The 18427-nt window shown below is 53.4% G+C and overlaps 1 protein-coding gene across 1 annotated transcript; it reads right to left on the reverse strand.

The window, feature by feature from the left end:
• Positions 1 to 5082: 5082 nt before the first annotated feature.
• Positions 5083 to 11423, reverse strand: BATF (basic leucine zipper ATF-like transcription factor). Its single transcript, XM_082000877.1, has 3 exons — positions 10382 to 11423; positions 8458 to 8562; positions 5083 to 5619 (listed from the first exon to the last, which is right to left on the reverse strand). The coding sequence occupies exons 1-3, from the start codon at positions 10445 to 10447 to the stop codon at positions 5413 to 5415; spliced, it is 378 nt and encodes a 125-aa protein (XP_081857003.1). The 5' UTR covers positions 10448 to 11423; the 3' UTR covers positions 5083 to 5412.
• Between the last annotated feature and the right edge of the window lie 7004 nt (positions 11424 to 18427).

Raw genomic sequence — 18427 nt, forward strand, 5'->3', positions numbered from 1 at the left:
CTCTGTGTGCTGAAATATTAGCATCCAGACAGCATTCTTGCATGACAAGCGCAGCTTTGGACACTATGATCATTGTAAGAGGCAGAGAGAGGTTCTCTTTTGTGGACTGCTGCTTTAGTTCAGTATGCCGGAGATTATCCTTTTGCTGATGCAGGCTGGCAGCACTAACAGAAGTGACTTCTGAGAGGGGATTTACAAAACAAGTGCATAAATACTTTGAGGCCACAGCAAAGTGGGCAACAGAGCTGCCTAGTCTGTCCTTTGCCAAACTGAAGACATGCCTATAATTTTCCTCTGACTCCATGCATGCTGCGCTTGGGTATTACCCCTTCTGTCCTTCAAGAGAGAAAATTCATATGTGAAACAATTTAGAGAGAGGGCATCATTGTGATGACAGCTGGGATCATAACAGCCCCATACAGTAGGATGTATGCACCTTCCCCTCGACTGTCTCTGTGTCTCCCCACCTTAGCGCCTGGCTCACTGGGAGCCTGCAGCTGAGCTGAGCAGGATGGAGCAGGAAGGGAATACCAGGCACAAAAGATTGCCTTGGCCTTCTCATCTGGGGAGGTATGTTAAGCTTAAGTCAGCACCGAATGCCATATCTCCATTTATCTTATCGTAGAAGCAGCCCTGAAATGCTGACACTGAGTGCTTGTAAAGTGCTGAGCCTGCGATTTTTGGGGGATGGAAAGGGAGAAAATTACTGCCCCCTGTTTTGTGACTTGCTGTCCTTCTCCACAGGATGCTTCAATACTGCCAGGATGCTTCGATCCATAGGCGGTATTGAGATTCAGTGAAGGCCGTAAAGGAAAATGTAACACTCACGTCCCCCAGTTCCCATCTCCGCTCTCAGATTATATCCACAGATGTTTGCTGCACACCTCTGTTTTGTCTGCAGAGAAGACACCAGCCAGCAAGTAAATGTGGAGGCAACAGTCACTAAAGCTTGAAAAGCATCCATGGCAGCTGCCCCCCAGTGCCACATTCCACCCTGCTGCTCTCCCAGTCCCAAACCATTGGGCTTTCGGCTGGCTTTGCCCGGTATGTGTCCACAGCAGAGCCCTTGGCACAAGGCTGCTGGGCAGAAATCTAGCCCAAGTGCTTCTACAAAAGCTTTCCTGGGTAACAAAACACAGATCCACCGTTCTCATCTTAGGCCTCCCTGAAGGTGATTATAGTTCATCAGGGCTACAAGCAGGTCTATGTTTATTTAGGCAAGTAGCTGTTACCTCTCCATCTGCGATGCTTCCCAGTGCTCAGTCCCCACATCCAGTCCAGCACTGCCTACACAGAGCTCTGTAAGCCCCACAAGAACTGGGAAAGGTGGGGGACACCAAGTCAAGCTCCTCACACGCTCGCACAGCGATGGAAACGCACTGAGAACGCAAAGCAGAACTGGCCTAAGCAACAAGATCCTCGGCCGTGGGAGACTGCAGCTCTGCATTTCCACTTGGAGCTGGACACACCGCTTCAGGCAGCCTTACCCAACCCTTGCCGTCACACACATTCACCTTGAGCCTCCCAGTTCTTTCCCTACTCTCTGGCAACAGCCAGGCTAACCTTCAAGCCAGCTTTGCCGTAGGGGAGCGCAAAGAGGAGGTCGCCGAGACGTGCGGTTGCCGGCTGGGCGAGCTCAGCCTTTGCCCAGCAGAGGCCAGCACAAACGCGGTATTTCGGCAGGCTGTGCTTGCAGGGAGAGTGCTCTCTCTACCTGGCCTTCCCCAGCTCGAAAAGAGTCTCTCAGCCTTCCGTGAGCCCTCACCTCTTTACTGCTTTCAGAGAGCTTCTCACTGAGGGGCTGTGTAGTCCAAGAGAAAGGCACTGGCACCCTACTTAGGTAGGGACAAGCTGCCACAGGCACAGCCATCACCCAATTTCTCAGGGCCCTTATGCGCCCAGAAGCATCCCCTTCCCGTGGACCAGCAAGCAGCACCTGGAGGTGCTCCTGGAGGCTGGGCATGGCCAGATAACACTCACACGACACTTGAGAAATGCCAGATGCAGTGGAAATGAAGTTCTAAAGGAATTGCACTGCGGGTAGGAGCAGACAATTGAAAGCAATCAGGGATGGTTGCCCCAGCCACCACCCCTGCCCTTTGCTCCTCATTTGAGCTCATTAACAGTTCATTTGCTGACAACAGTGAGGACCACACCAGAGGACAGGCACTTGGCTACTTAGAAATCACAACTAGTTTCGTGAGGTGAGGAGTGTTGAGTAGAGGCCAGGAGCCTGGGGAAGGGAAGCAAGAGACAGCACCGGTACAGAAGTGAAGCAATCTCCTCGCACAGCCTGAACAAGCGGCTTGTGCAGTGCTGCAAATAGCCTCAGGAGAAGACCCTTTTCTCAGCGACTGGTTGAAAGGGCTGATGGCCCTGAAAGGATATGGTTTCCCTTGTTGCTTGGGTGATAAGGACGGTCCTCCCAGGGGAACCATTCTTCATAATGAAGAGAGACCAGAGACTGCATCCGAGACACCGAACAATAGCCAGAAGCAACCGAGAAGTCAAAAACCATTTGAACGATTCAGATCATCTTCTGTGATCCAGTTTTTGAGGGCAAGACTGGGACAAAGACAAGTCAGATTGGAAGATGCATCCCTTAGCACCAACATACACCCAGTGTTTGGCCAAAAATGCTGAGCTCAACACTGCTTGGAGGCCTTTCAGCTCACAGCCAGCCATGCAGAGGAAGGGCACCTTAACTGATGATGCCAAGACTATTGTTTAGGTTCTGGAGAGGATGTTGTTGCAAACCTGTCTCCCAATCTCACCACTTACCACTTATTTTCGTTCTGAGTCGCAGTAATAAGTCTGAGACGTTACCAGTGAGTAGTCTAGCAATTTTGTGGGCATTACGCGAACCCCACCCAGCCTGCAGGATCTCAGACTTCGACAGCTTTGCAACAAAAATATTGTCTTCATGTCTGTGTGGCCATAGGTGATACATACACATCAGGATAGGATGTTCCATCTGCAGCTAAAACCAAGCTTAGCATTTTATAGCCATGAGAAAACACAAAGGTCACAGTAAGGATGGAGAATACTTGTTATTGTAGGCAATACTGTGTTTTAAGTCAGCGCAAGCTTTGCTGGGGCTCTGTTGCATCCTCCAGTGAGAAGCATGAGCCTGTGGTGCCCTGCACAGCAAACCCCAGGAGAGGTAGCAGTAGCTTTTCTCTCTGATCCTACATAACCCAGGAAGCATGCGAGTATCAGAGCCCTAAGGAACAGCAAGTGAAAAATCCAGGAGCAAACCCACCAGAAGCTGAAGGAGCAGAAGCAGAGCCTGTGAAAACAAGCTCCTCTAGAGCTGCAGCCAGTTGTATTTCCCAGGTTTAAAGGGCGAAATGCTAGAGAAATGGAGTTTGGGAAGGGCCTTTGTAGCCTGGGTGGCTCAAAGCATGGCCTATGTGGAGGATCAGCAGCTCTGGTTGTTGTACCAATGGATGGAGTGAAGACTACTGGTGTGATTTCTAGCAGAGGGGAATGGTATAAAACACTGAAATTGCTCCTGCTGCTTTTTTGTGAATGTGGTTAGAAACTTTTTGCTATCTGTAGATGTATTCTTTGTGCCCTGTATGAAAAAACCCAGCTGCCCACCTGGAATAACCACCATCCTCCCCTATTTGTGAGCATCCCCCTCAGGGCGGCAGGCAGAGCTGCACATATGAGGGCCAGTGCAATCGCCCATTGCCTCAGCGCTGCTTTTGTAGGGTGGTGACACCCAGGCCGACATGCTGACAACCAGGCATTCCTGGCCACAGTGTTTCCTGTGCTGGCACAGAAGCTGGAGGCAGAAGGTTCACCAGCCTCTTAACAGGCCATGGCAGGAGAAATCGTGGCACTACCTGCACCCCTCCTGCGGACAGCTTGCTGAGGCATGGCAGTGTTTGCTTATCATCACTCTGGTGCAAACCAGAGAGAGAAAATGGGTGCAGCACAGCACATTACAGACTTTTCCCAACTGCTTTTGAGGGCTGTGATGGATGGACCAAAACCCATCTGGAAATATGCCACTCCTCTGTGCCTGAAAAAAGGGTATCTACAAATTGGGTCCATTTAGCTCAGTTAAAAGCCTATGTCAGCAGCACTGCTTGTGGTACCTTGTGCTGAAAAAATTGCAGCTGACACTCCTTGGAGATGGCAGCAGTCCTGAGCCAGCATTAGCAACAGGACCTGCACTGGCAGGTGGGCTTCAACCTTGTGTATAGAGTGGGGCTGATAAGGTGAACTGCTGGCTGGTGGGTTGTTAGGTAAGAGACCCTCTGTATGGACCATCTTGTGTTTCCATTAGATCAGACCCAGCAGAACCCCAGAAATATACTCTTCACTGACCTTTCAGGTTTCATCTGCTTCAATGCATGAGGTAGTGCAGCAGCCTTTTGTGGAGCTGTGACTGCTGTGTAGGCTGCAGCCTTTTAGCAGGCTGCCTTGGAGCAAGGGTGCTGCTAGGTCCTGCTTCCCCTGTGCACTCCAGCATAGCATCACCAGCCCCCTACGCGCTGTAATGCTCCTTCCTAGCTGTGCTGCTGGTCAAGCTGAAGGGTCCACCAGCCCAGCAAGACCCCCACATGAGGTGATATGATATGGCAGTGCACCTCCGTGCATGCAAGGGGAGCGTGTGGAGCTCTAGCCAGCAGCAGTAGGGAGCTGAGGGCGTCAGCAGGGAAGAGACCTGTGATGCTACGTGGTACGATGGTCAGACTTAGGTCCAGCCTTGCAGTAGGGAGGGTCCCATCTCCCCCAGGGAACCCATCACCCCACAAATCATTGCTCCCCACCTGCCCAACCCACATACATGGGCCCCTCTTCTAAATGTGGGGCTCCAGCTGCAGGTCCTGGACTAGATGTCAGCACACACAAGGCTGTTCCCTGGACTCCAAGCTCTCCCCTCCTGCTGCCTGCGTCCTCACTGTGTCATTCCAGGCCTTAGGATTGGCTCAGGTCCTATTTTGGAAACAAAGAGGTAAGCATTTTCAATCTTTATTTTACAAAAATAAACCAGTTTTGCCCTGGTACTCTGTGGCCCCCAACCTTCCCCTCTGCCCCTGCTCCCGTTCCTCTCCCTGGAGCTCTGGCTGCTGTGCGCCGCAGCCAGCCGCTCGCATGGAGGCTGCCGGTGCCGCTCGCTCCTGCGAGTGTCCCCAGGCAAGCACCAGGGAAGGGGGTTGGTGCCCTTTTGGGAATGACTCCTCTTCCCAAGTTCCAAGCTGGAAACTGCCCGAAGATGCCTCCTGGTGGCTCTGCCATTTCTGCACAGGGAGCAAGTCTTAGGCAAGTCACTCAGAGTACACACATTGAGAAGAGGTGTCCGTCCGTCCGTCCCTCTCCCTTGGATGGAAAAGCAAGCCCCACGAAGTTGCTTCTTGCCGTCGGTGGAGCCAGCAGGTTGCCGTCTCGCTGGCTGGCTCAGTGCTGAAAGCGTGGAGAGCTGATGTGGGGCTGGTGGAAGGAGTGTGTGGCATAAAGCACTTCTGGAGGAGGCGGAGGGGACGTCAGGATGGAGCAGAGCGGTTCGTGGGAGCTCAGCATCGAGGCGAAGTGCTTCATCTCCTCCGTCAGCTGCTTGATCTCCCGGCGCAGGGCAGCATTCTGCCTTTCTAGGTCTTCGCTCTCCTGAGGAGACAAAACCCCAGAGCCTTCCTCAGCGCGGGAGCCGCAGAGATGAGCTGGGGACACGGGGGTCGCTGTCCTGCACGTCTCTGCCCCGCAGAGTTTCCAGAATGACACATTTCTGGTAAATTCGGCACAGAGCTGCGCCGGGGCAAGCCTCCCTCCCCCAGCCGGCCGGGCCGGGCGCGATGCTGGCGGCCCCAGCCGCGCTCCCCGGCCCTGGCTTACGAGAAATGGCTGCGGCGTGCTCCCGCCCAGGCTTTCTCGCTCCCTCTCACGCACACACATGCTGCCCGGCCGCTTCCAGGGCCACCCGGACGGGGGGGAGGGCGTGCTGAATAACCGCCGTCTTTAACCAGAAAACCACCTGCCACAGGAAACCTGTCATTGCCCTGGAAAGAAAACACTCACTGCTTCCTGCTAGCAGCCGGGGAAACCAGCGGCACGGTGGGGAGGAGGGGGAGATGCTTGAGTCAGAAGAAAAGAGAAACCGAGGCCTCAGAAGAACAGAATTAATACTGTTATTAATAAGAGTAACAACAAAGGGGTTAATAATGATGATCAGCCTTGTCTCGACGAACCTGAGAGCATCACTGCCTTTGCTACAACTACTGCTGCCAAAGTGCGGCCAGCTCCCGCTGAAGCATCCCAGGCACTGACGAACCATGGAGCCAGCAGCCTGGGCAGGACCTGAGGAGGGAGGAAGGATGCGGTGGCAGGATCTGCAAACTTAGCCGAGACAGCTAAAGCGGGACCCAGCACTTTGAGGCCCTGGAAAGCTGCGCTACCACCTTGGCAAAGTGAACCTGTCACCTCTCCGCTCGCCGCTCCTCTGCCACACTGACTTCTGACAGTGCCCGCTCTCTGCGCACAGGTTGAAATGCACCCGTCAGCTACAGCGGCTGTCAGGGGAGGAGCTCCCACAGCAAACATGACTAAATGCTTTGGAAATCATGACTGACGTCGAACTCGGGAGATGATGGGAATCACCCGGGGCCGGGAGCCCCAGCCTCCCCATGACTCATTCCCCTCAAAACACAAGCTACAAAGCCCTGGGGAAGATGGAGCTGCTCACTCCTTTCATACAACCATAGCTCAAACTGCTCTTCTGGGCAGAACCACATCAGAGAAGCAAAGCCCCTCATGCAGAGCCAGCCAAAGGCAATGAGCACTCAGGGAATGAACCCAGGAGCAGCAGGGGGTCACTGTTTACCAGGAATTGGAAAAACATTAGCAAAAATTCACTATCGATCCTCTACTTGCCTCCCTGAATTTCCCCAGCTGCCTGCCAGGATACTCGCTGTCTGAACCAAACTGGGCTTAGCTCCCCGGCTCCCGTCCCCGTGGGAAGGCAAGGAGTGAGTGCTATCAGTGCTAGCTGAGCAATAGTAATCTCATAAGCAAGTGGTTTGTCACCTGCTCTAAGAAGAGCAGCCCAATTCTTCTTGGTGCACAGCTAGGCAGGATTTTCCTGGGGGAGGGTCAGAGCCCATATCTACCACTAGGATTACCTTGGAGAGAACACCCACTCCAAGGAAAGGGTGTCTCTTCACCCCTCTCAGGCACAGTCGCCCAGAGCCATCGCTGCTGAAAGAGGTAATGCAATCAGCCTAGACCCATGTCAGCTCTAGAAGGATCATCAGCTACTGAGAAAAGAGTGAAATCTGTGTCTTAAACCCGGCTCCAACCATGGACTGAGGGCACTATGTAAGGAGGAAGGTTCAGGACCGGCTTCTCAAGAATTCTTCCCCAAAATGGGGGTCTGGGGGAATATGAAGACCATTATGTCAAAGGATAGCTTTTTGAACATGAGCCCAACCACCACTTCTCAGTGAGCCTGACTACCACTTTTCAAAGGGCAGCCATGCACAGTGCAGGGATAAAGATGGTTTAGGGGACATGGTGGTGCTGGGTTAATGATTGGACTTGATGATCTTGAAGGTCCTTTCCAACCTTAGTGATTCTGTGATTCTGTGATTCTGCCCACTGCAGGCTGCACGTTCTGCGTCCTGCCCACCAGTGGTCCAAAGCACATGGGACTGCACTTACCAATGTCCAAAATGCAAAGGAGCCCAGACCCTGTGCTCCAACGCTGACCACACACTCCTGCCCAAACACACACAGCGAGAAGTGACCATCCCTCTTGAAAAGCAGATGCCTAATTCTTCACAATGGGAAGAGCCGCAGGGGTGCCCACAGGAGGAGAGTGGGACAGCAGGGTGAAGTCAAAGGAGGGGAAATCCATGCTAAACAACAGGAAAAGCCTCCAGATACTGTACAGTGTTCAGATGTAGAAAGGGATACAAGCAATACAATGGTGACATTAAAAATATTAGACAATTATTGATATTTATCTATGCTGCATAGCATCTCAGGGAACAGACCAGAGGAGATGGCCCGTTTGGCTCCATGTTGCACCATCATCCACACCAGGGAATACAAAGTGCTACCGTCTCAGAAAAGCATCCTTGTACAATGTTGCACTGCTGCATAAGCGATGGCATGATGCACAAACCCCGGGAGAGCCAGCCTGGGTGAGCCTGTGCTTTCAAAGAGCTTCTGACTGAGCTGGTCAGAAGAGGTTAGGAAAGGGAATCAGTACTGTCAGACTGAGACATATATAGGTGGATTGAAAACTAGCTGCAAAACTAAATGATGCAGTGGCAGTCACCCTGGGCTGTGCGCTCTCGCAGCGAGCACGGACTCCTACACCCCGCCCTGGCCTCACTTTTTCCTGTCCTGCCTCAGCTGAGCATCTCCGCTCTGAGTCCCCAGGGAAAAGCACCTTGTCCCCTATGTGAGCCCTCAGTGCCAGGGACAGGGAAGGGTGGGAGCGCTCACCAAGTGCAGCGTGTCTGCTTTCTGGGTCTGCCTCAGGCGGCTCTTCTGGGCAGCGATGCGATTCTTCTCCCTCCTTTGGACTTTCCTCATGTCATCAGAAGAGTCCTAGGGAAACAAGGCATGGAAATGACTGGGACATCCCCTCCCTCGTCTTGCTTCTGCAGGGCAGTAAGTGGGAAGGAGACACAACAGATAACATCACTGAAGCACAGGACATGGGATACACACCCTCAGCACCAGTATAACGCCATACCACAGGGATGTGTGATGCATTTGGCATCCCAGTTGCCAGGAGGGGCAAGTCTGATACCCTTGGGCATCCCAACACAGCTGGGAAGTGACCACTCTCCCTTCACCAAGACACAGGCCAGGGATATGGCTTGAGGGGCCAGAGTAAGGACTTCTCTCCAGAACAGAGACAATTTGATTCCTTGTGCAGAAAACCTTTCCCTTCCCCAACTCTCTACAGGGATACTGCACTGCCGACTTTCCAGCTCCTTGGCTAAACCATCTGTCCAGAGATGCAGCCCATGTTTTCCTCCTTTCATCCCTGTAGGTCCCATGCCCTCTCCATCATCCTTCTCCTCCAAGGCTTTATTTGTTGCAGACCCTTAGAGTGCAATGCGGCCCCCGCTTTGTTTCACTAGAAAGACTCAGAGCTTTTGGTTTTTCCCCAGATCTCATTTCCTCCAGCTCTCTGGTCTCTGTCCTTGGTCTTTTCTGGAGTCCCTTGGTAGCAGTGCCTGCAATGCTGACTGCAACACTCCCAAGCCCCTTGGGCAGGGGGGAGCACAGGTCTCCAGGCTCCATGTCATGAGCTTCATGCAGCAGCCGTACCCTGCTGAGATCTGGTCCTGCTGCTGCCTTCTGACAGTTGAAACCATCACGTAGACTCTTTCATCTTCTATTTTCATATTGCACTGCCTCTTTTGTGGACTCTCTAACATTCACACTACTGCTTCTCCACAGGGCTACAAAACTCAGCCACAAAAGTTATCTTCCCAGCCCATCAATCTGTCCACATCCTCTCCCCCCTCCACCCCACCCAAGATCTTTTCTTTTCTCTGAACTTAACCATTTTATCCTTGCCTTCAATACCCTACAAACATCTCAGATACGGCAGCTCCCACATCCTGCACCAAGACCAGTCCCCATCCTTTGGCAACTCCTGTGCTTTATCTCCTTCTCTACCAGGATGCCTCCCCATTCCTGGTCACAAACCCCAAATCATCTGCCCTGATCATTCCCAAGATTTCTCAGCAAAGTCTCAGGTACTTGCTGTTGTTGCCAGCCCTAGAGAAGTGGCAAATGACAGATACAATAAAGCTTAGCCAGAAAAGGCAATGGAAATACCTTGGACTTGGGTCAGTGTCTCCCAGCAAAAGACCTACCATTTAAGGTACTCTGTGCAGCAAAAGAAAATCCCTCTGTCAAGCAATACTGAGACGAAAAACCTCTGAGGCTGAACAGAAAAGACAGCAGACCCAAGGTGGCAGGGCTTTTCTGGGTCCCAAGTGCTGTCCGCAGCAGCAGGAAGCCGGCTGGCTGCCCCTGAGCCGTCCCGGACCATGGCGAGGAGGTGCACGCTCAGGCTCCTCGCCAGAGCACCGACTCTCACCCCGAAGCTTCCTGCCTGCCTGGCGTGTGTCGCAGGGCTCACCGTGCCCCGGGGTCCTGGCCTCCTGGTTCTCCCTGGCACAGCCCCAGGTAACCAGGCCCCCTCTCTCCACCCGTACCAGCTCGGTGGCCGGGGCTCCTGCCTGGGCTCTGGGCTCAGCCCCGCAACCCTCTCTCCCCACAGCCGTTCCTAGAAAGCCCCACCATACTGTGCTGTGAAAACGCGAAGGGTGGGTGCCACCCTTCCTCCTGCCCACCCCAAGGGACTCCCCAGCTGGGGAGAGCTGGGGAAGGGTCCCCGCTTTACCTGCTTGCTGGGAGGGGGAGACTGGCTGAAGGTGCTGGAGTCACTGCTGTCTGAGCTGTGGGGCATGGCTCCTCTTCAGCTTCTTTTGTGCTCTTGGTGTGCCTGCCTTCTCTCTCGCTTCCCTCTCCCCTGCCCTCCTCTCTCCCCCCTGAGATGGCCCTTGGGTTCCTGGCTCTCGCCCGTCCCAAAGGCACGCTGTCCGCCTGCCCCGTGCTCTGCCACTTTCTCTGCCTCTCAGCGCCTCTGCACCTTCCCTTTAGGTCTCGGCCTCCTGTGGTTTCTCAGAACCTTGGGGATGTAAGCTGAAAGTCACGTGGCCGGAAACTTTAAGGCGCAGAAGAAAAGTTACAGAAGAAGAAAAAAGAAAAAAAAAAAAGAAGAAGAAGAAGAAAAAAGCACATCTGGGAAAAATGAGCTTCAAAATAGCCTGAAAAACCCCCGAAAAACACCTTCAGGCAGTTGAAAAACAGCGAGATGGGTTTTCTCTGAGACAAACAGCAGAGATGGAAAGGAAGAAAAGCCCCGGCTCTGGCGGTGAAACCTGGACCCTCAAAGGAGGGCAGTGCGGAGGAGGCACTGCCGGGAGCCCCAGAAATTCCAGCGGCGCCGCGTGCCGCACCAGCCCTGCGCGGGCAGGCGGTCGGTCCAGCCCCGGGCAACCTCTGCCACCCCAGCCCAGGCGGGGAAATTCCCAGGCAGCCACCCACCGCCCCAGAGCCCACCAACCTCCTCCCGCCGCCCCCGACACCATTGACGCTCGTCCCGGGGAGGGGACGGCTACCCTCAGCAGGTGCCACGTAAACGCTGCTTGTGCGGGTGGCTCGCGGGTGTGCGACGAAGCACCAGTCCCACCTAAGAAGAAAGGCTTGGGATTGTAGAATGTATGGAACAGTTTTGGTAGGACTGTTATTTTCTATAAGGCAAAACTCTTCAGCTCTTTTAAACATTCATTAGTACCTCACCACTGGCCTGTAAGGGGAATAGCAACCCTGGCACACAAATTAAAGTGCTGTAGAAGTAATGGTCCTACAGACCCAGAAGCTAAACCTGAGACCTAATTCTCACTCTACACCATGGTATGAGCTTGTCTATACCCCCAAGGATGTGATACTGTCCTGCCTGCCTGCCTGCTCCCCTCTATCCCCCTCTCACCATAGCTGGCAGCACCAGATGTGGGACAGGAGTATGGGGGACAGGAACATTATGGCTGGGGGTTGTTTCCTTGCTATTGTCCCTCTGCCAGCACCCAACTTGGACATGGCCCATGCAGACGACAGCAAAAAGAACCTGCTTTACATCCCCTTGTCTCATCCTTGGTCTGTGCTGTGTGGGACTGCTTCCATCCTTAGTACGAGCCTCAGTAGGCTTGCATGAAGACTTGCAAGCAGCTCCTGGGACAGCAGTGCTTCAGGAGCACCCTCAGGATACCCCACACTAGTGGCTCTGGAGCAGGGAGTGCCAACGCAGGAGCCATTTGCTTTCTGCTCATGTCACCAGAGCCGGTGGGATGAACTGGGGCCACGTGCCAACAGGCTCTCCATCCATAGACAGGAGCACACGTCTTCAGAGCAGCTAAGTTCTCGCATGTGCCGTGAGGAACAGATACAGAAACAGGCATGAACCCACCCACAGTAAGCCACTCCTGTGGAAAGCAGCAATTCCCAGCTCCCACTTACTGGTTTTCATTGCATATTGGTGTTTTGGGTGAGTTTCTCCTGCCTTGAGAAGGAGTGGCAAGCGAGTCTCAGCAGTAGGGCATCAGCAAGGGCGCTTGAGATGCAGTTGTCATTAGGGCAAAAGTATTGGCAGCTTCGGGTTTGCATCCCAGAAAACACACGTGCAGAGGAGCACGTGCTTGGAGCATGGTGCAGATTTGCGTGGGCATTGCTGGCATTTCTTCCCAGCTCTCCCACCCATGGTGCCAACACAGGGGCAGACATGGCCAAAAGCAAGAACTGTGTGGGGCTGGCTAGGGGTTGGGCGGCTCAGGGAAATCGCCAGGCCTAGCTCCAGTAGCAAAAATGCTCTGTTTTGGCCCATTTCCCCTCTTTAGAAACATCTTGTGGTACTGATGTGCTACCCTTGGCCCTGTTATCTGAAGATTTCACAGCCTTGAATGTATTTTTAGTCCCGGTGTGCTGTGGGGAAATGATAGGATCCTCCACACTTTCGAACGTGGCTGCGAGGGTTTGCTTGCTTGGCATGAGCCACCCTGAGGATCCTCGTCTTCTGGCGGTGCAGCCCCCCTGTAGCTGGCAGGGCTCCTCTGGCACGGCCAGAGGCTCCTCATGGCTCCTCCGGGAGCGGAGCTGCCGAAGGCACCGGTGGGACGAGGGGCTCATGGGGCGTTGAGTTCAGGCCTCCCAAGGCACTGGCTGGCAGCGCAAGCACTGAAGCATCCATTCGCTCAGCTGCATCGCTACACTTCCTCTGACCTCTGCAATCCCTTTCCAGGAAGCACGCCGCTGGATTCCGGCTCACCTGAGGAAACCTGTGTTCCTCTGCCGGCGAGCGGGTCTCAGAGACCGCCTGGCCCGCCCTGCTCTACCAGCTGCTGTTTCTCAGGGCAGGACGGAGGGAGCTCCTTCTTCAGGGAAAAATATCCTTGTTCCATTAGTGGGCAAATAAGCTGAATTTCCTCCTGCTGTACTGAGGGGAGGCGATCGGGACGGCAGCAGGTGCGTTGGAGGGAGGCGGTGCAGGTAAGCTGGGTGTCCTCGCAGAAGCTGGATGGTCAGTGCAAAACTGGCCAGAATTTGGCTATGGCAAAGGGTATTCTTTGATCCACAGGAGGAAAGTTTTGAGCTGCACCCTGATTTGCCCAGAGACGGGCTTTTATTATTAACAGCTGATGGAGAAATCTCAGGAGAGAGCGACATTACAGGAGAGGGTTTCGACACTTGGTTTTGCTGAGCGGGAGTAAGAGAACATCTCTCTTCCCTCCCTGCCCAAACACACTCTTCGCCCTCAAGCTGGCTACGATGCTAATGAATTCTGGTCACTTATGAGCAATGAATAAGCGTAATGTAAATGAGACAGTGTCTCCTGGCAGGAAGGTGGGCAGAGCCTTCAAAGCACTTCTCTGGGCTAGGCAGGACCCATGTTGCGTCCTCGCAGGCAGTGCCCCGTGCTGTCCCTCCAGAGAGAGCTGCAATCCCCCAACCCAGAGCAGCAGAAACCACCAGTCTGGCTCCACCAGCATCCGCTCACAGCTCTCCAGGTACTGCCCTGGGCACCTGCTGCCAGCGATATCCTGCTGTCCCCCCCCAGGCTCTCCCTCTCCACTGCTATCAGGGAGAGCCTCAGGAGCCAACCTCCTAATCTTTCTGCTTGATTTAAGTGGCTAAATTTACACCATGAATAACATCCCCTGACTTTCTCTCTGGGATCATTTAGGTTCCTTGATCTTAATCACAGTAGCTGTGAAATCGCTGTCAGTGGCAGTGGATGAACTCACAAGCGTCAGGTCACTGCTGTACCGGCAGCTTGACAGAGCAGGGATATTTCCAGAGGTGGTTAGGGGAAGGATGGGGACATCCACTTCTGCGTTTGTCCCTTCTGAACAACAGCAGGCACTGCTGAAGGGAGTCTGTTCTCTCCGGGACCGGGTGGCTGCAGGGACTCTGGAGGTTGGGCTTTGTGTGATCTCGACTGCCAGAGAAATGGTTTGAAAGCAGCAAGATGCAGTTCAGCAACAACAAATGCAAATGTAAAGCAAAGTGAGATGTAGGTAGAAGAACTGGGGAATAACCGACTGGGCAGCAGAATGGCAGGGAAAAATCTGGGGGTTGCACAGTACCGTAAACTGAAGCTTCGCCAGCAGCGCGGAGGTGTCGCAAAGGGGCCGCGTATTGGCCTGGGGTGCTGGGTGCAAGGCAGAGGAGACGACATTCGGAGTCCCAGATCCAGAAGCGGAAAAGTCCAGAAGAAAACAATACAAAGGATAAATACACAGAAGTCTCACACTAAGACAAAGGAGTGAAGAAGTTGGGTCTATTTAGCCTAGAAAAGAAAAGTCTTGGGGATGGGAAATGGGTGGGGAGGAAGGAATAGTCTTTGGTATGTTGTAATGGAAAGGGTGGTCAGATGTTTTCCGCACAGCCAACACAGGGTAAGAAGCACTGGGCTCCAACTGCAACAGGAAAGGTTCAGGTCTGAGGTGTGAAGCAAGATGAGGTTCGAAAGACCTTGGGATAGGCAGTTCAGGAAAGTTATACAAGCCCCTTCCTACGAAGGGGGCTGGGAACAAACCTCTCTCTGAAAGGGTCCGGGTTGAATCTTGCGTCTGTAGGATGGGTTAGAGTTCCCAGGGTTTAAATAAGGGAAAAAAAAATTTAAAAGGCTACTAAGATGGGCTCCTCAGAGCCCAGAGAGCACATGCAGCATTTCTCAGCCTTAACTGCAGCCAGTCCCTTTGCCTCAAAGCCCAGAAAGTCCTTTATTGTCCCACCTGCGCAAACAGCTTCCTCAGCACCAGCGGTTGCTAGTTTCCTCGTAAACCTGCTGCTCCAGCCCTCTCACCTGCTGCTGGCTTACGGTAGCAACGTTCAAAACTGCATCTCACCCCATCCATCTCACCCGTCTTGTTTGCATGACCATTCAGTGCATAGTGCTATTTAAAAATCCAACCTAGAGCAGCTACCAACTACAGCCTCCTGTAAACCACTGAGGTTGTTTCTGCTTCGCATGTAGCATTTTATGCAAATAATTTCTTATGATATTTGGACAATCGCAACAATTTGCTTATCATTCCCCACATGAGTTTGAAGACTTTTGTGTGGGATTCGGTGCTGATAAGAGATGTTACGTGAATGGTGGCATTGCACAAAGTCCTTGCTCTCTACCAGACAAGCTTCTGCTGCGACCCGCTCTGTCAGCGCATATTGGTCCTGTCTGCGACGTGGGTGGCTTCCCCAGCTGGTAGGATGGCTTGTCTCCATCACCAGGGCTATTTCACCTCAGCTGAGCTGAGCGAGTGCGAGAAACGGTTTGTGGCAGGAGAACTCCTGCATAGTCCCACCAAATTCATCCCACCTAGCAGAGAGCAAACACCCATTACACCAACACTTTCAGTCCTTAGTCAACGCAACCTGCCAACGTACAGGAAACAGCTACTTAACACCCCAAATGTCTGGTAAATGAGAAGGGCCGTCAGTCAAGCACACAAAAGTATGGAAAACCCAGAATTAGCCCCCTTAAGCACCCTGCATTTACACCCTCGTGCCATGTAACGCCTTGTGCTTTATAACTGCGTGACCCACAAAGGTTTCTTCCCTGGGATGGCTGTGTTACCTTCATCGCTGTCCTGTGGCCAGAGCCTGCTGCCACATCCTGCTTTTCCATTTCTTCAGGGACTCTTTCTAGTGCTCATCACTGCAGCGCTGTGTGAGTGCTTCAGGGCTATTAGTGAAGCTGTTTTCTCAGCCGCCTATTTCAGGTGCAGAGGTGGAGTTATCCCCGTTTAACAGTTGCCAAACAAGAGACAAAGAGAGATTTAAGTCGTAAGTACTCATTCATTTGGACACACAGTTTGAACCGACTAGGATCTAACTTTTCAGTGGTTTTGGCTCTACATAGCACTTCGTTTAACCAAACCCCAGCTCCTGATGTCTCTGACTGCAGCTGCAAACTTTTAGCACTTCTGTAAATCAGCTCTGGCAAATGAGGAAGACGCGGCTGCTCCTGTGAAAGCTCGTGCTTATGCAGCTCACCAACCCACAGAGTAACTTCGAGGCAGGGGCAGACACAGACCCAGCTCTCCAGGGAGGCAGCAAGTGTCTACCCAGGAGTGACTCCTTCCTTTCTGCGGTTCCTTGCTTCACCAACTGGATAGGAGTTTCCCAGCCCTGCTAAGAAAGGAGGCAGCCTAGCTGACCAGCTCCTCGTTCCCTCCGACCAAGGTCCAGCCGGGGTGCTGAAGAGGTGGCAATCCAGGGCAAAACGCAGGAGGCGATCATGTGCATGAGACGGCTGAAGCTAGGTTGCCCAGGCAAACCCATTTCTGGCACTTTTTTCTAGCTCTTCAATGCTTGGCTTTGCCACTTCTAGTGTTGTTTTTAATGTCAATAGTAATGCTTTTTATGTTTATATTTTAAAAGAAGAAAACTATAGAAAGGAAAGGGCAAATGTGCCAGCTTTCCCGATATGGACATAGAGCTCCAGGTAGCTGGGGTCCATCTGACCCCAACGGAGAGGGAGTGCAAGCCTGGCCAGAGCCTCCCAGCTGAAGCGCTGGCAGGAGGTTGTCAAGCTCTGACCTCCAACATATACGGGAGTTTCAGTCTCAAGACACAGATAATTAGAGTTTACCCCAGGCTACTGAAGGGATGAACCACAGCCTCCTCCTCCTCCTGTCCTGTACATATTGACTGATTGGGTAATTAGTTGAGCAACCTCTAATCTGTTCCTGGCAAGGATTTAGCAGCTCATGAGCAAGTACTCAGATGTGTACTTACATGACTCTCCAGGTCAGCAGATCCCAAAACCTGGTAGAGTACATCCATTCAAGGCCAAACTTTATCTCACTGCTGTCTTCACAGGCCCTGTCTAGCTTCTGGGGTCTGGTCAGAAATGGACCAGACCACCCAGCCACACTGGATACGTACTCGCTTGGGGCACCAAAAAGGCTCGGTTGCCAGATGCACCCCCAGTCAACCAGGCCTTCTCTGCTTCCGCTGCCTGGGCTGAGCCCACCGGTTGAACTATCCAAGCGCATGGATGGGGCGTGCAGAGGGTGCAGATGTTGTCTGACGGTTTGACTCATCTCGGTGGCAGTCTCGTTCAGTGGTGATGGGGAAGGCCCAAAGAGGAAGGGCAGTGACCCGTTTAACCAGAAGGGCTGATCCACTCAGGGGTAGACTTACCGGTGCTGGTAAGGGGCCATAGCCCCAGCTTCCTTCGCGCTGCCCGGCGTGCGCATTTCCAGGCTACGCAAGGGCAGGAGAGATGCATGGCTGTCCAGCCCTGCCACTGTGGCAGCAGGACCCAACCTTTGGCCTCTGCTAGTGCTGCTGCGAATCCAACCACAGCAACCAAGCAGCAAAAATTGTGCTCCCAGGGGATGACCACAGCCTGATGGGGCATGTGATGTTCACTGGGCATTGGTTGCAGCCATGCCCCATGGCGTGGGGGTGGAGGGTGAACGCATTACTTGTCTCTTAAATTAATACATGACTCTTCCGTGCATTACGTGGCTGCTCCATGACTCCATTCAGAGAAAAATGTTCTTCAACACCACCCATCACCATAAGACATATTCAAGCCTCCCAAGGGTTGAGTACGGCTTATTTAGGGCATATTCTTGCAGCTAGACTCCGAGACACCCAGCTCAGCATGACATGATGGTGAACAGCACCCATGCTAGTACTGTACTCCCACCCCAATGGGATCTGCTTCACTTTTGGCTTAGGGGGGTGTTTACACTAGTTCTCCCTCCTCTTCCCCCTCTTTGGTGGGAACAACTGCTTCCCAAAAACTTTGGCTCATGCAGTGTGGGTGGAGGAGTTTTTCAGCACAAGTGGCTATGCCGATGGGCACACGTACAGTGAGCTTGTGCCTGGGGCATGCGTGGCACTGGGACAAGCAATGCTGGAGCGCAGCGTGTCGGAGGCAGCACGGGGAAGGACAGGCAGCGCGGAGCAGAGCGGCTGTGAAGGAGAGGGCAGAGGAGCTGTGCAGAAGGCGCCCATGCTTGTAGCGCTGATCAGCAGAACCGCACGGGCAGAGTTATCGAACCACACAGAAACGTGTCTAAGCCCCATCTGCCCGGGCGCTGCGTTGGCACAAGCTGGCGCGCCCGCCGGCTGGCACACACAGCTCGCCCACTGGCAGCTCTCCAGGTGAGAGCCCGTCCCAGAGCGGGCTGCTGGGGCAGGCAGCGGCAGAGCTCAGCCCCTGCCCCACGCCTGGTCCCTGCCCTGGAGCCCCCGGCCAGCTCAGGGTTCCTCAATGCCTTTTCGAGAGAAACACAAGGAGGGAGGCCCGTGGTTCACACCATCCGGAGATGAGGGAGCACCTGCTTAGTGCTGGCTGTTTCAGAGGGTTTGC

Source organism: Phaethon aethereus (genome assembly GCF_964289735.1).
Source record: "Phaethon aethereus genome assembly, chromosome: 5".
Taxonomy (NCBI): Eukaryota; Metazoa; Chordata; class Aves; order Phaethontiformes; family Phaethontidae; genus Phaethon; species Phaethon aethereus.

Excerpts from the sequence above, each read along its gene's own strand:
- BATF (XM_082000877.1), bottom strand. The coding sequence starts at position 10,447 with ATGCCCCACAGCTCAGACAGCAGTGACTCCAGCACCTTCAGCCAGTCT. Across the intron at positions 8,563-10,381 it reads CTCCCCCTCCCAGCAAGCAG|GACTCTTCTGATGACATGAG; the intron begins GTAAAGCGGGGA and ends TTGTTTCCCTAG. Across the intron at positions 5,620-8,457 it reads AAGCAGACACGCTGCACTTG|GAGAGCGAAGACCTAGAAAG; the intron begins GTGAGCGCTCCC and ends TTGTCTCCTCAG.